General features: G+C 35.5%; 1 protein-coding gene across 2 annotated transcripts in view; it reads left to right on the top strand.

The window, feature by feature from the left end:
• The window catches only part of LOC129492617 (ankyrin repeat domain-containing protein 26-like), a 107,477-nt gene that overhangs the window by 56,299 nt on the left and 34,814 nt on the right, over positions 1 to 16,364 (top strand). For both annotated transcript variants that reach the window (XR_010114216.1, XM_063611899.1), the window contains exon 9: positions 14,077 to 14,220. Coding sequence is in view for 1 of the 2 variants with exons in the window: in XM_063611899.1 (XP_063467969.1) it covers positions 14,077 to 14,220 (144 nt within the window). In the remaining variant the exon portion in view is untranslated. The remainder of the gene's footprint in view (positions 1 to 14,076; positions 14,221 to 16,364) is intronic.

Here is a 16,364-nt window from a genome sequence, read left to right as displayed (position 1 = left end):
GGTGGCTGCAGAACAGCGGTGGCTGTAGAACAGCGGATATTGGTGATCCACAAATGCTGCTGCCTGATCGTTCCTCTGGAAGTTTTGTCTCAGAGGAGTACCCGGCCATGTGAGGTGTCCATCTGCCCCTACTGGTGGGTGCCTCCCAGTTAGGCTGCTCGGGGGTCAGGGACCCACTTGAGGCAGTCTTCCCATTCTCAGATCTCCAGCTGCGTGCTGGGAGAACCACTACTCTCTTCAAAGCTGTCAGACAGGGACATTTAAGTCTGCAGAGGTTACTGCTGTCTTTTTGTTTGTCTGTGCCCTGCCCCCAGAGGTGGAGCCTACAGAGGCAGGCAGGCCTCCTTGAGCTGTGGCGGGCTCCACCCAGTTCGAGCTCCCTGGCTGCTTTGTTTACCTAATCAAGCCTGGGCAATGACAGGCACCCGTCCCTCAGCCTCGCTGCCACCTTGCGGTTTGATCTCAGACTGCTGTGCTAGCAATGAGCGTGGCTCCGTGGGCATAGGACCCTCCGAGCCATGTGCGGGATATAATCTCCTGGTGTGCCGTTTTTTAAGCCTGTTGGAAAAGCGCCTTATTAGGGTGGCAGTGACCCGATTTTCCAGGTGCCGTCTGTCACCCCTTTCTTTGACTAGGAAAGGGAACTTCCTGACCCCTTGTGCTTCCTGAGTGAGGCAATGCCTTGCCCTGCTTCGGCTCACGCATGGTGCGCTGCACCCACTGTCCTGCATCCACTGTCTGGCTCTCCCTAGTGAGATGAACCTGGTACCTCAGATGGAAATGCAGAAATCACCCGTCTTCTGCGTCGCTCACGCTGGGAGCTGTAGACCAGAGCTGTTCCTATTCGACCATTTTTATTATAGGTTTTCTAATTTAGTGGCATATAGTTTTTCACAGTAGCCTCTAACACTCTTTGAATTTCTGCAGAATCAGTTGTAATGACTACTGTTCCTTTTTTTTTTTTTTTAATTTTACTTTAAGTTCTGGGATACATGTGGAGAATGTGCAGGTTTGTTACATAGGTAAATGTGTGCCACAGTGGTTTGCTGCACCTATCAAGCTGTCACCTAATTATTAAGCCCTGCATGCATTAGCCATTTGTCCTGATGCACTCCCTCCTGTCCTCCTGCTGAGAGGCCCCAGTGTGTGTTATTCCCCTCCCTGTGTCCATGTGTTCTGGTTGTTTAACTCCCACTTATGGGTGAGAACATGAGATATCTGGTTTTCTTTGTCTGTGTTAGTTTGCTGTGGATGATGGCTTCTAGCTTCATCCATGTCCCTGCAAAGGACACAATCTCATTCCTTTTTCTGGCTGCATAATATTTCATGGCACATATATACCACATTTTCTTTATCCAGTCTATCATTGATGGGCATTTTGGTAGGTTTCATGTCTTTGCTATTGTGAATAATGCTGCAATAAATGTACATGTGCATGTAGCTTTATAAAAGAATGATTTATATTCCTTTGAGTATATACCCAGTAATGGGATTGCTGGGTCAAGTGGTATTTCTGGTTCTAGATCCTTGAGGAATTGCCACACTGTCTTCCACAAGCGCTGAACTAATTTACATTGCCACCAACAGTGTAAAAGTGTTCCTATTTCTCCACAGCCTTGCCAGCATCTGTTGTTTCTTGACTTTTTAATAATCGCCATTCTGACTGGCATGAGGTGGTATCTCATTGTGGTTTTGATTTGCATTTCTCTAATGATCAGTGATGTTGAGCTTTTGTTTCATATGTTTGTTGGCTGCATAAATGTCTTCTTTTGAGAAGTGTGTGTTCATGGTCTTTGCCTACTTTTTGATGGGGTTGTTTTTTTCTTGTAAGTTTGTTTAAGTTCCTTGTAAATTCTGGATATTAGACCTTTGTCAGATGGGTAGATTGCAAAAATTTTCTCCCATTCTGTAGGTTGCCTGTTCACTCTGATGATAGTTTCTTTTGCTGTGCAGAAACTCTTTAGTTTAATTAGATCCCATTTGTCAATTTTAGCTTTTGTTGCAATTGCTTTTGGTGATTTAATCATAAAATTCTTGCCCATACCTACTTTCTGAATGGTATTGCCTGGGTTTTCTTCTAGGGGTTTTATAGTTTTGGGTTTTACATTTAAGTGTTTAATCCATCTTGAGTTAATTTTTGTATAAGGTAAGGAAAGGGGTCCGGTTTCAGTTTTCTGCATATGGTTCCCAGTTTTCCTAGCACCTTTTATTAAATAGGAAATCCTTTCCCGATTGCTTGTTTTTGAATGACTGCTTTTTCATCTCTGATTTTATTTATTTGGGTTTTCTCTCTTTTTTCTTAATCTGACTAAAGGTTTGTCAATTTTATGTAACTTTTCAAAAAATCAAGTTTTTGTTATGTTGATTTTTGTATTGTTTTGTTTGCTTCAATTTCATTTATTTCTGTTCTGATCTTTGTTATTTCTTTTCTTCTGCTACCTTTGGGTTTGGTTTGATCTTGCTTTTCTAATTCTTTAAGATGCAATGTTAGGTTGTTAATGTTTTGTCTCCTTTTTGATGCAGGCACTCATAGCTGTACTCATCTCTGTTAGCACTGCTTTCATGGTATCATATAGGTTTTGGTTCTTGTTCCATTATTAAGAAAAATTTTCTATTTATTTTCTTAATCTCTTCATTGTCTCACAGGTTATTCAGCAGCATGTTATTTAATTTCCATGTGCTTGTATAGTTTCCAAAATTCCTCTTGTTATTGATTTTTAGTTTGAGTCCATTGTGGTCCCAGAAGATACTTGATCGTTTCTATTTTTTGAGGGTTTTAAGACTTGTTTTGTGGCCTAACATATGGCCTGTTCTTGAGAATGATCCACGTACTGAGAAGAAGAATGTGTATTTTGCAGCCGTTGGATGAAATGTTCTGTAAACATTTATTTGGTCCATTTGGCCTATAGGGCAGATTAAGTCTGATGTTTCTTTGTTGATTTTCTGTCTGGATGATTTGTAAAATTCTGAAAGTGGGGTATTGAAGCCTTCAGCTAGTATTGTATTGAGAGTGTGCTCTCTTTCTCTCTTTAGCTCTAGTAACATTTGCTTTATTTATCTGGGTTCTCCAGTGTTGGGTGCATATATATTTAAAATTGTTATATCCTTTTGCCAAAATGACCCCTTTATCATGATACAGTTCCCTTTTTTGTCTCTTACAGTTTTTTTCTTGAAGTCTATTTGTCTGATATAAGTATATAGCTATTGATTCTCTTTTTTAGTTTTCATTGTCAGGGAATATCATATGTCATGTTTTTATTTTCAGTCTATGTATAGGCAAAAGATCATTGGGTCTTGTTTATTTTTAATTAATTCGTTCAATTTATGTATTTTGATTGGAGAGTTTAGTTATTTATATTCAATGTTATTGATAAGTGCGGACTTACACCTGTTAGTTTGTAATTTATTTTCTAATCATTCTGTAGTCTTCTCTTCCTTCTTGTCTTCCTTTTAGTAAAGGTGATTTTCTCTTTTGGTATGTTTTAATTTCCTGCTTGTGTGTGTGTGTATCCATTGTATGTTTTTAGATTTAAGGTTACTATGAGGATTTCAAATCTACTTAAGGTAGGAGTAGTTTACACACCACAATTACAGTGTTGTAATATTCTATGTTTGTCTGTGTACTTACTATTATCAGTGAGTTTTGTAAGATTCATTGATTTCAGGTTGTTTCTTATTGCTCATTAACATTCTTTTGTTTCAGATTGAAGAACTCTCTTTAGCATTCCTTGTGGGAAAGGTCTGGTATTGATTAAATTTCTCAGCCTTTGTTTGTCTGGGAAAATCTTTATTTCTCCTTCATATTTAAAAGACATTTTTACTGGATATACTATTCTAAGATAAAAGTGTTTTTCCTTCAGCACTTTAAATATGTCACGCCACTCTCTCCTGGCCTGTAAGCTTTCCACCAAAAAGTCTACTTCCAGTTGTATTGCAGCTCCATCGTATGTTATTTGTTTCTCTTTGCTTGCTGCAGGGATAAATGACCCTTTCTTTATTTTTGATCATCGTAAGTTTGATTATTAAGTTCCTTGAGGTAGCCTTCTTTGGGTTAAATCTGCTTGGTTTTCTCTAACCTTCTTGCATTTGAATATTGATATATTTCTTGAGGTTTAGGAAGAACTTTGTATTTCTTTGAATAAACTTTCTTCTCCCATCTGTCTCACTTCCTCCTCTCTAAGGCCATTAATTCTTGGAATTGCTTTATTAGGCTATTTTCTAGATCTTGTAGGCATGCTTCATTCTTTTCTATGCCTTTTTCTTTTGTATCTTCTGACTGTGTTTTCACAAGTAGCCTATCTTCAAGCTAAGCTCACTGATTCTGTCTTCTACTTGATCAGTTCTGCTATTAAGGGACTCATGCATCCTTCAGTACATCAATTGCATTTTTCAACTTCAGAATTTCTTCTTGATTCTTTTTAATTATTTCAGTCTCTTTGCTAAATTTATCTGATAGAGTTCTGGAATTTTTTTCTTTGTGTTATCTCGAATGTTTTTGTCTCCTCAACACAGCTGTTTTGAATTACCTGTCTGAAAGGTCATATATCTCTGTCTCTCTAGAACTGGCCCCTGGTGCCTTATTTAGTTCACTTGGTGAGGTCATGTTTTCCTGGATGGTCTTCATGTTTGTGGATGATTGTCTGTGTCTGGGCATTGAAGAGCTTTGTATTTATTGTAATCTTCACAGTCTGGACTTGTTTGTACTCATCCTTCTTAGGAAGGCTTTCCAGGTACTCAAAGGGACTTGGGTATATTGTCTATGCTTTTGGTCACTGCACCCATATCTGCATTAGGGGTCAGAGACCCTAAGCCCAGTAATTCTGTCATGTTTGCAGCCTCATAGAGACATGCTTTTGGTGGTTGTTCAATAAGAGCTGGAAGAAGTCTCTGAATTACCAGACATAAACTCTCGTTCTCTTCCCTTACTATCTCCCAAACAAATGGGAGTCTGTCTCTGTGCTACCTGGGGCTGGGGGAGGATTTATATAAGCACCTCTGTGTCCACCACCACTGGGATTTCACTGCATCAGACTGCTCAAGCCTGTAGGGCTCTACAATCAGCTGGTGGTGAAGTCAGCCAGTCTTATGTCCTTCCATTCAGGGCAGTGAGAGTCCCTTCAGGCCCCAGGTGGGGCCACAGATACTGTCCGGGAGCCAGGGCCTGAAGTTGGAAACCTTAGAAATCTAACTGGTGCTGTATTCTACTGCAGTTAAGCTGGCACTGAAACCACAAGACAAAGTCCTTTCTACTCTTCCCTCCCATTACCCCAGGCAGAGGAATCTCTTCCCATGTCCACCACCACCACAGACCTAGGAGGAGTCCTGCCAGGGTCCCACCAGTGTTCACTTAAGGCCCCAGGGGTCACATTTTAAAATTTTATTTTCTTTATGATGGTTTTCTTTATTTATGTTTGGTAGATATATTTGTGAGTGTTAAAATTTTATTTTCTTTGTGGTGGTTTTCTTTATTTATGTTTGGTAGATACATTTTTGAGTGAATGTTTGACATGTGTGTTTATCTTCAACCTGGTGACGTCTAGTGTCTCCCCAGGTGATTTCTTGAAGTTTTAAGACTTAGGAGTATTTATTAAAGAAGTAAATATCCTGCTGAAGATTAAGCTTCCTTTAAATTCACAGCGTATAAAATAAAATGAAATATTAGTTTTAATCTATTTTCATAAAGACTATAGTTTAATCTAACTGTTGTAAGTAGTTCATTTTAACTAAATGTATAATTTTTTCAGCAGAACAAGTCTTAGCAGTGATATCAGAGGAAGAGCAAGAAAGACTTGAAGAAAGTGAAAACGAGCTACAAGTATACAACAATTTCATTTAAATTTCTTGTTGACTATTATGTTCTTTGCTTTAATAATGTAGGGTAGTCCAAATGAAATTACCTTTCAGATTAGCCTTTGATAAGCAATAGATTCTAATTTACTATTTAATATTGAATTTTAAGTACATTTTAACTAGTTATAAAACTTTAAAGATTTTTAAAATCTATAGTAACTTATAGCTCATCTTTACCCTTGGAATAGAGAGAAAACATTTTCAAAATTTTCTTTACTCTTTCATCTTTATTAACATGTTTGCATGATGAAGAAAGTAACATGAATTATTAAATCATATTATTGAGCAACAGAAGTTATGAACAATTTAAGAGTGATGGCCATTGAGTTGGATTCACGTTAAAGGAGTCATGATGGCCAGTGGTTCAAAATGTGCAGTTTTATATTGCCAGTCACTAATGCCAAGGTTAAAGATGTATTCTGCCTCATGGTCTCTCATTGACTTCAGGTCATGTTTAGGAAGAAAACTGGGTCATAAAATCAACCTAACTGTTTATTAAGAGAACCATACTCTGCAGAATGGGACCTTTGGTATTAGGATATGAACAATAACTTTCTAATTTATTTCAATGCAGGAAGTCAGTAAATAGTATAAAATTTTTAATCCATCATCATTGGTGGATATTAGAATATATTAGAACTGGACTTAAGCAGACTTAACTGGATACATCAGAGTGTCATATTACAGAATATAATTTGAATTATAATTTGAGAATTTACTTTTCTTTCTGATTGGTATTGATTTTGGTTTCTAACAAAGTTTGCCTACAGTCCAGTTAGTAATCTTTAGAAAAAGTACTTAATTGCACCGCATGTGCTCACTAATTAGTGTATGCTGAGGTAAAATCTTTTCAAGTGAGGACACTTTTGTAACACTACTAATCATCTGCTAATTCATGTTTTGGTAGATATAACACAAAATGAATTTAGTTCAAACAACAGTGCCGAAGTTAAGTTTGCTGATTTGTTTTTTTTTTGCAGTTTTAGCTAAGGCAAATTACTTTTTACTTCTCCCTGTGATTTGGGAGAAGCTAAACATACATTAAGAAGTTTAACAATTAAATTTTAATTTTAATTAGTTTAAATTTTTTTCTTTATACTTTATTGAGAATAAAGTTATTTTAAAAACATGCTCCCTGCTGGGCTCAGTGGCTAATGCCTGTAATCTTAGTATTTTGGGAGGCTGAGGTGGGAGGATTGCTTCAGCCCAGGAGTTCAAGACTAGCCTAGGCAATATGGTGACGCTCCATCTCTACAAAATTTTTTACAAAAATTAGCTAAGCATGGTAGTATGTGCCTGTGTTTCCAGCTATATGGGAGGCTGAGATGAGAGGATCACTTGAGCCCAGGAGGTTGAGGCTGCAATGAGCCATGTTTGCACCACTGCACTCTAACTTATGCAACAGAGTGAGACCATGACAATTAACTGTTTGAAAATGAATATGTATAGCAGGTGGTGCTGGTAACTGGTACACCTGGGGGAATTTTTTCAAAATTGTTCTGAGTCTATTTTGTCTGTGTTTAAATGTTGGAAGGTTTTGTTTTTCTTTACAGTTCAAAATGCATTTCATTTTTATTTACAACCAATTTTTACAATTCATTTTTGCTTTGTGCTGTTAATAATAATGAAAGGTTAGAAACAATAGCATACCCAATAGTAGGCAACTAAGTAAATGATAGTCCAATAAAATAGAGTATATGAGTGAAATTGTATATAATCATTAATTATGACCTTGGAGAAATTACCCATTGCCTTAGAAAGATATTCATGAAAATAAACCAGATTATATGTATGATAAAAAAATAAATAAAAACAAAAACATGCACTCTGACAAAGATAACTTCTGAGAAACAAAGCAAGCAAATTAATCTTCCCCTTTTGCATCTGACAAAAACATCTCAAGAACAAGAATAAAATAAGGATTGGATAGAGAGGATATGTCTGTATATTCAGGACTTTTTTGTGTAAAAGTCTGAGGAAATGTGTATTAAATGAGGCAAATTAGAGTGGGAAAATAAAACTTCTCACAAATGAGTTAAATCAGAGGTTTGGTGAAATCTGTGAAAAATACAAATTACTGCTTTTTCTGAAGCCACTCCATGATAGCTCAAAGGGAGAAACAAACATAAAGGAAATTCCTTCTAATTTGACAAATAATATACTTGTGAGGGAAAAAGATGCATCTGGAGTGTCTGTCTTTGTAGCCTTCCAGGCATTTTGTTGAACACATGGAACCCAGTCTCAAAAATGTGTGTATATCTCATTCATGTTTTGGGTTTTTGGTACATGTTTGCCAGTCATCTTCTAAGCTTTATTTAAATGAAAGTAAATTAGATGGTGAAAATAACAAACCAGATAATGAACATGTTTTTAACATAGATGAGGAGAATTTTTACAATGATAGAGACTCTAAGAAAGCAAGGAACCGTGAGCCAAGATCATGCCACTGCACTCCAGCCTGGGCAACAGAGCGAGACTCCTTCTCAAAACAAAACAAAACAAACAAACAAACAAACAAACAAAAAAGCAAGGGACCCAGAAGTTGTTACAATGGAAATGAAAGAAAGTCGAGTTTGATATGCAAATGACAAAAAATATGACCAAGATACCATGAGGCACCAAATTAGACATCAGGCATATGCCTCTATCTAATGATCCAAAAGGTCTTTTAGATTCATGGGGTACCCCCTCCAGAGAGATAAAACATGATTCAAATTAAAGGAGTGAGGCGAGATTGCACCACTGCACCCCAGCCTGGGAGACAGAGCGAGACTCTGTCTCAAAAACAAACAAACAAACAAACAAACAAACAAAAACCACAGTATTTCTGCAGATATAGACACTTAGAAGAAAATAAAAGCAATACAGGACTTGTTCCAGAAGCCATTCTGTGACAGTCTTAGTGCTAGTAACTATAAAATCATGGTGCCTGAATTAGAAAATGTGAGTTCTTTACCACTACATCATGACAGAACATCAAAAGTATATCTACAAAGAAAATTAGAGCAAGATATGCAAAGGTTTAAGAATGAAGTAGATATATTACAAGTAGAGTTCCTGGAGGTTTACTTGTTGCTACTCTTTGTTTTTTCTCTTTATCAATTATCTGATCCATTCTGAGTTTCTACTGATGAGAAACTCATGTGTAAAATAGGGTTATCTAAATCTGTAATTGTACATAGAAATAGATTATTTCTGCTATCTAAATGATTGAAGTTCAGAAAAACTTTCTCTAATCTTTGTACCTTGATCAAGCAAAGTCTATTAAGTTTTCCAAGTGGTATAAGAAACCGTAAACTAATTTATCCATATGCCTATGACCTTCAGAACCAGGCTAAGCATAAAGAAAATTGCTTAAAAAATTATAGCCCTAGGGTTTTCCCTTCTATTTACATAAAGATGAGATGTGTTTAGCAATAAAGTGGGAATACAATGGGAAGGAAGAAATGACTGAAAAGAGATAAAAATGTATTAGTCTTGAGAGTTGTAAGAAATATTCCTGTTTCTTGTGCTTTCATGTTTTGTAGTGTATCTGTTTAACTGCAACTCTTGCAACACATAATTATGTTATAACCACTTTAAATATTTTTGAGAAGTATATACACTTTCACGTATTTTTTTGTTTGTTTTTTTGTTTGTTATTTTTGTTTGTTTGCTTGTTTGTTTGTTTTTTGAGATGGAGTCTCACTCTGTTGCCAGGCTGGAGTGCAGTGGCACGGTCTCGGCTCACTGCAACCTCCGCCTCCTGGGTTCAAGCGATTCTCCTGCCTCAGCCTCCCAAGTAGCTGGGATTACAGGCACATGCCGCCACGCCCGGCTAATTTTTATATTTTTAGTAGAGATGGGGTTTCACCATGTTAGCCAGGCTGGTCTTGAACTCCTGACCTCGTGATCCGCCTGCCTCGGCCTCCCAAAGTGCTGGGATTACAGGCGTGAGCCACCGCGCCTGGCCACTTTCACATATTTTTAATAACTCTCAAATGTTTCTGTTGAGTCAGACCTCTACATTCTATTGTTTGATAGAGTATGGTGAGTTATGGCATACATGATATTTTTATATAAGTAGCATAAATCCTCAGCCAAAAATTTAGTATATGACTTTAAAGTAGAAAGCTGAGTTCTAGACAGATAAAAAAGAAAGATAAAAGGCAGTGGGGAAAAGAATAGCTTAGAGCACAAAGGGTGAAGCTTCCTTCTGTTCCTGAAGCCCCACAATGTCACATCCTCTAAATCTGGCCGTTTAAAATCCAAGTTGTAAAGAAGGAAGAAGACAATTTTTGTCTTTGTCTTTTATGAGGTGGTGGTGGTGGTTCTGGCCTTTGGCCCACTGAATAAAATGATGTCCTTAATTTAATGCCATTTGTCTGCAATAGTCAAGTAGTGATATTCATATTGGCCTCATGAAAAGCAGAAGCGTTTGATACTTTCCATTGGAATTAATGATCTTTCTATAATGTCAAAACCCTTGCTACTAACAAAACGTGTTCTAGTTGTTGAAAGTCATTTAATCTTATTTTTATATTAATGGAGGGGTTAGTTTATTACTTCCACTGATTGGTAAGAAGAAAATGTATAGGCAGTTCAGAGACCATATTTTGGATGTTCTTCTTTTTACTTTTGAGAAGATTAACAGTCTGCTCCAATAGTGTCTAATTTGAGTACAAAGAGTTTGAACACAATGGTATGCCACAATATAAACTGGTAATACTTTACTAATATGTATTTTGTTCCTAGTAAAATAGTTCAGTATATTCCCCCATTTCACATTTATTACTCTTTCCAACATTATAAAGAGGAAATAGAAGTTATTGCAATGGCAAATGATTTTATGACTCTCTAAGCAAAGCTCTATAATTTTATCTTATTTACTATTGGTGTTTTGAAATAAAAAAGCTTCTTTTTGTATTTATTTACACTAAAGAAAGAAATGTGATTCAGTGGAGGCACACTCGAAGTAGAGTTAGAAAACCTGGGGAAAATTCTGCAGCTTGCTTGTTTTTTGACCACTGCTTTGCAGAATTGTGATAATTTGAGTTCAGTGATATATATAGAAGTGCTTAGTGAGATGCTTATATTTAGCATGTATGTCATTCTTAGAACTGACTATAAAAATAGTACAAAAATAGTATATCTGTAGAATATTCTCAGGAAAAAGGAGCTTAAAGGACATTGGGAAATTTCATCTGTCCAAATATATGCAGAGCTAAGGCTCTTAGTATACGGTGGTATATAGGTTAGATATCAGAGTGTAAACCCAATATTTAATGTAGCAAACTTTTTTAATCTTTTATTTTATGCCTTTGTGTTTGTTGTTGTTCTGAGAAAGGTTTTTCCATTTTTGGGAACCTTACACATTCTCTAGTGGTTTCTCTTTTACTTTTATGGATTCATTGTCTTTAAATAAATCTTTGACCTTTGGAGAATTTATGCCTATGAGGTTTGAAGTTTTAATTCAACTTTTTTTTCCCAGTTAGATATTCATTCATGGCAATGCTTTCATTGTATAAATGTGCAGGATATTCTTTGATTTCAGAGAAAGAAATGAGATGTCATTGTATTGAATGCTAGCTAAAAGTTTCCTTTGTTTATTTAGATTTCTCATGAGCATAAGAAGGAAAAAGATCTGTTGCATAAAAATTGCATGTTGCAGGAAGAAATTGCCAGGCTAAGACTGGAAATAGACACAGAGAAAAATCGGAACCAGCAAAAGGAAAATAATTATCTTGAGGAGATTAAAATTGTGAAAGAAAAGAATGATTTCCTTCAAAATACTTTGAAGCTGAAAGAGGAAACATTTGCAACAATGATATTCCAGGACAGTATACAGCCTGAAGTTTTGAAAGCTGAGAATAAAATGTTCAGTTTTAAATTGGAGGATAAAAACCAAAACCAGGAGAGACTGGAAAGAGAAACTGAATCATATCATGAGAGACTGGAAAGAGAAACTGAATCATACCGTTGTAGACTAGTTGCTGCTATACAAGACTGTGATCAAAGTCAGGCATCAAAAAGAGATGTAGAACTTGATTTCCAGAGAACAAGACAAGCGTGGTTTCATTTAAAGGAAAAAATGAATTTTGATATGAGTAACCTAAAAGATAAGAATGAGCTGCTTTCTGAAAAACTTTCTAATGCTGAAAATAAAATCAGAAGCCTCAAAATGAAGTTGCACCAGACAAAAGATGCTCTAAGGGAAAAGACATTGGTTTTAGAAGATGTCCAAAGAGAACTAACCCAATCACAACATCAGAGGAAAGAAATTGAACAAATGTTTCAGAATGAAGAAGGCAAAGTGAGTAAATACATTCAAAAGCAAGAATCTCTAGAGGAGAGATTATCTCAAATACAAAACGAAAATCTGTTACTTCGACAGGAACTGGATGAGGCTCACAAGAAAGCTGACAATAAAGAAGAGACAATAATTAATATCCAAGAGCAATTTAGTGCTATTTTGAAAGATCAAGCTCAAGAGCAAAGTCTTCTACTAGAGCAGAAAAACAATTTAATCAATAAATGCAATTTCATAGAAAAAAGATTGTACAAATATGAAAAAGAGAAAGCAGAAAGAAATTTAAGTATTGAGAAAGAAAATATTTTTCAAACTTCTTGAAAGAAAATGTAAAGTAATATTTGGTTTTTGCTAAATGATGAGTCTCATTGAATATAAAAATATATGTATTATAAACATATTTGCTTTATTAGCCTAGAAGCATACCAGCAAAAAAAGTTAGACTGGAAAGATGCTTTACTTTGAGTAAAGAAATAATGTCACCTATGAAACATTGAGAGGTTAAGTTACAAGTTGTTAATAGATAGAGACTAACTTCAATAATGCAGTCTTACACTGCTGAAATAATACCTTTTTTTAAAATTTGAGACAGAGTCTCATTCGGTTGCCCAGGCTGGAGTGCCGTGGCATGATCTTGGCTCACTGCAACCTCCGCTTCCCGGGTTCAAGTGATTCTCCTGCCTCAGCCTACCGAGTAGCTGGGATTACAGGCGCATTCCACCATTCCCGGCTAATTTTTCTATTTTTAGTAGAGATGGGGTTTTGCCATGTTGGCCAGGCTGGTCTCAAACTCCTGACCTCAGGTGATCCACCCACCTGGGCCTCCCAAAGTGCTGGGATTACAGGCGTAAGCCACCGCAACGGGCCTGAAATAATAATTTTAATGTCTTTATGTGGCCACATTTTGAGACCATGATGAAACAGATAAATGGAAATGCTCATACCTGAAATGAATATTTTGAAATTAAGATTCAATTTAGTGGGTGATTTTGACAGTTAGGTCCAGATTTCCCAGGTGAACTGAAGCGTACTGCTGTATCTCATAAGACTTTCCCTCAGGAGCTTCTTATATATTGAAGTTAGTGTAATTTTATTTTTATTCATGTCAGTTTGACTTAAATCTGAAACTATTTCAATCTCAAATTATTGTCATGACCTCTCAACTCTTTGATGGGACCCACTTTTAATTAAATATCATTTGGGACAGATGTGAATATCAGTAAAGCCATATTTGATTTACTGTTACCACTGGCATTTGTAATTTATTTTGAATGTTTTTACAAGTAATTTGTGCATAATTTTTATTTCAAGACTCAATGACTAATTTCATTTGGATATAACTTTGTCCAGTACAAAGATAATTGTAGCAATCTGAGATTTCTTTGTTTGGCATTGGGTCCCCATGTTCAAACTAACGAGGGGTGACAGGATTCACGTATAGTGGGAATGGAGTGAGTAGGGGAGAGAGTGTAGGAGCTGACCATTGAAATTTTAGTTTTATTTCTATACAGCAATCTATTGGAAGGATTTGAGCAGGCAATTGAATAAATGAGGAATTGTGAAGTTGATTTGAACTTCTAATAAAGAAGAGAGAAAACATTTCAGAGTATAGAATTTACCACCACTAGTCTCACTCACATACCCATTTCTTTCTGAGACTTCAGTAGATGATTAAGCATTGCAAACTTAGGTGATGCAGGTATAATGGGCTGTATCTGTTGTCTAAGTTACAGAATGCTGATTTGGCAAGAAAATAACACCTTTTCTGTCCTTAACTGAATTCAGTATTGAACAGGAATGTTCATTACACATGAGGAAAGGTAGGTAAATCAATGTGTGTGGTAATATTTTTCAAAGTATATATGTTAGAGTTAAATTCTATGACCCTCATTTAATAATAAGGTGACATAAAATCAATAACAAAAATATCTTTCCAGGAAATTGTGAGACAACTTCAAGAACTGGCTGATACTGTAAAAAAACAACCTATATCAGAGCCTTCACTAGAGGCTACACCATGTTATGTTAATTTAGATGAAACACAGGACTCAAAGAGGAGATCAGGTCAAATCAGAAGTCAAGTATGTATAAAATGTTACACGTCAACAGTCTATAGCTGGTTAAATAATATCAAGTGTTTTAGTATACTAATTTCAGTAAACAACTTTTTTATTTTCATTATAATTAATTTTATTATCACTATAATGTACTTATTTCTTAACCTCTTGACTTTTATTCTGTCATTTATTCCTCTTAAGTATGTACATGTTTTTCTTATAATATTTACCTTCAGGAAAAGTTGAGAATTAGACATCATATCTCACAAAAGTTGTGAGACTTTTTTCTGTGAAACAGTATTTTTTAGTGATTTTTCTCTATTGCCATGGTGAGGCACACGAGATTAAATCGAGGATAATGTTTATTTCAGAAAATTGTCTTATTTCTTATCTTTACTTTTGTGAATGCGTACAGAATCTCTGTATATTTCATGCATTTCAGGATAACTTGTACAGGAAAGACTGTTATACTGGTCTTCAAAATACAAATGTTTTAGATTAGTTTACAAACTACTTGAAATGTTAGGCATTTCCTTCCTATTTTGTTTCTTTTAAATATATTGTAAAACAGAAATATACAGATCATGTATAGTATATCATCCAAAGTAGAGAAGTAAGAAATTTATCAAAGTCTTGCCATTTGATTTTTAAAAACAACTTTAAGATATAATTCACCTACCATACAGTTCATCCATGTAAAGTGTACAATTCACAGTTTCTTAGTATATTCGCACAGTTGTGTAACCATCACCACCATCCATTTTAGAACATTTTTATGACCCTGAAAAGAAACTCTGCATCCCTAAGCTATCACTGACCAGTTTCCCCCTTTTTACTCAGCTCCAGGGAACCACCAGTCTCCTTTGATTGTATAGATTTGTCCATTCTGGATGTTTTCTATCAGTGGAAGTACACAATATGTGGTCTTTTGTGACTTTTTTTTTTCACTTAGCATAACATTTTAAGGGTTTTCTGTGTGGTAGCAGGTATCAGTACTTAATTTCTTCTTATTGCTGAGTAATATTCCATTGTGTGAATATACCAATCATTTTATTTATCCATTCATCAATTGATGGACCATCGGCTTGTTTCCAGTTTGAACTGTTATTAACAAAGCTGCTGTGAACTTTTATGTAAAAGTGCTTGTGTTTGCATAAGTTTTTATTTCTGTTGGGGTTATACTTATGAGTGGAATTGCTGGGTCATGTGTTAACTCTTTGAGGAGCTGCCAGTCTGTTTTCCAAAGTGGCTGCACCATTTTACATTCTTCTCAGCATCGTGAAGGTGTTCTAATGTCTTCATAGCCTTGCCAAAATTTTCCATATTTTTGATTGAGAAAAGATTTCATGCTAGTAGTGCTATGTGGTACTTTATTGTGGTTTTGATTTGCATTCTTCTAATGACTAATGACTTTAAGCATCTTTTTATGTGCTTATGAACCATTTGTATATCTTCTTTGGAGAAATATCTATTCAAATCCTTTGCCCATTTTTAAATTGTTTTTTATTTCTAAATTTTAAGAGTTGTTTTTATATCCTAGGTGTAAGTCCCTTATCAGATGCATGATTTTCAAATATTTACTTCTACTCAATGGCCTTCCTCTTTGCTTTCCTGATGGTTCCTGTTCAAGTTCCAAATTTTGATCAAGTCCAGTTAATCTATTTTTCCTTTTGGTGTTATGTCTAAGAAACCACTGGCAAATGCAGTCACAAAGATTTATGCCTCTGTCTTCATCTAAGAATTTTATAGTTTTAGCTCTTACATTTACCTATTCTATTTTGAATAAATGTTTAGATATGGCATTTGGTGAGATGATACCATTTGTTGGAAATGCTATTCTTTTCTCATTTGTTTTTTAACTCTTGTTGAAAATCAATTGAACACAAACATACAGATTTAATTTTGGATTCTCAATTCTAATATGCTGGTCTATGTCTATCCTTGTTCACTAACATGTCTTGCTCAATTTGTATGATATGCAGAAGCATTTTGTTACAAAATAAAGATGAGATGCTCTCACCTTCTTCATACAAATGGGCTTAAAGTAAGATAAAGGGGAAATTGTACTTAATTTCTTAACATTCAAAGGACACATTTATTTTACTACTGAGAGGATTAAAAATAGTTCCATGATATTCTCTTTATTTCCTCATTAAAGAAATGAACAT

Source organism: Symphalangus syndactylus, chromosome 11 (assembly GCF_028878055.3).
Source record: "Symphalangus syndactylus isolate Jambi chromosome 11, NHGRI_mSymSyn1-v2.1_pri, whole genome shotgun sequence".
Lineage (NCBI taxonomy): Eukaryota > Metazoa > Chordata > Mammalia > Primates > Hylobatidae > Symphalangus > Symphalangus syndactylus.
The sequence above is the reverse complement of the archived record's forward strand: the minus strand, read 5'-3'. Positions and strand labels throughout refer to the sequence as shown.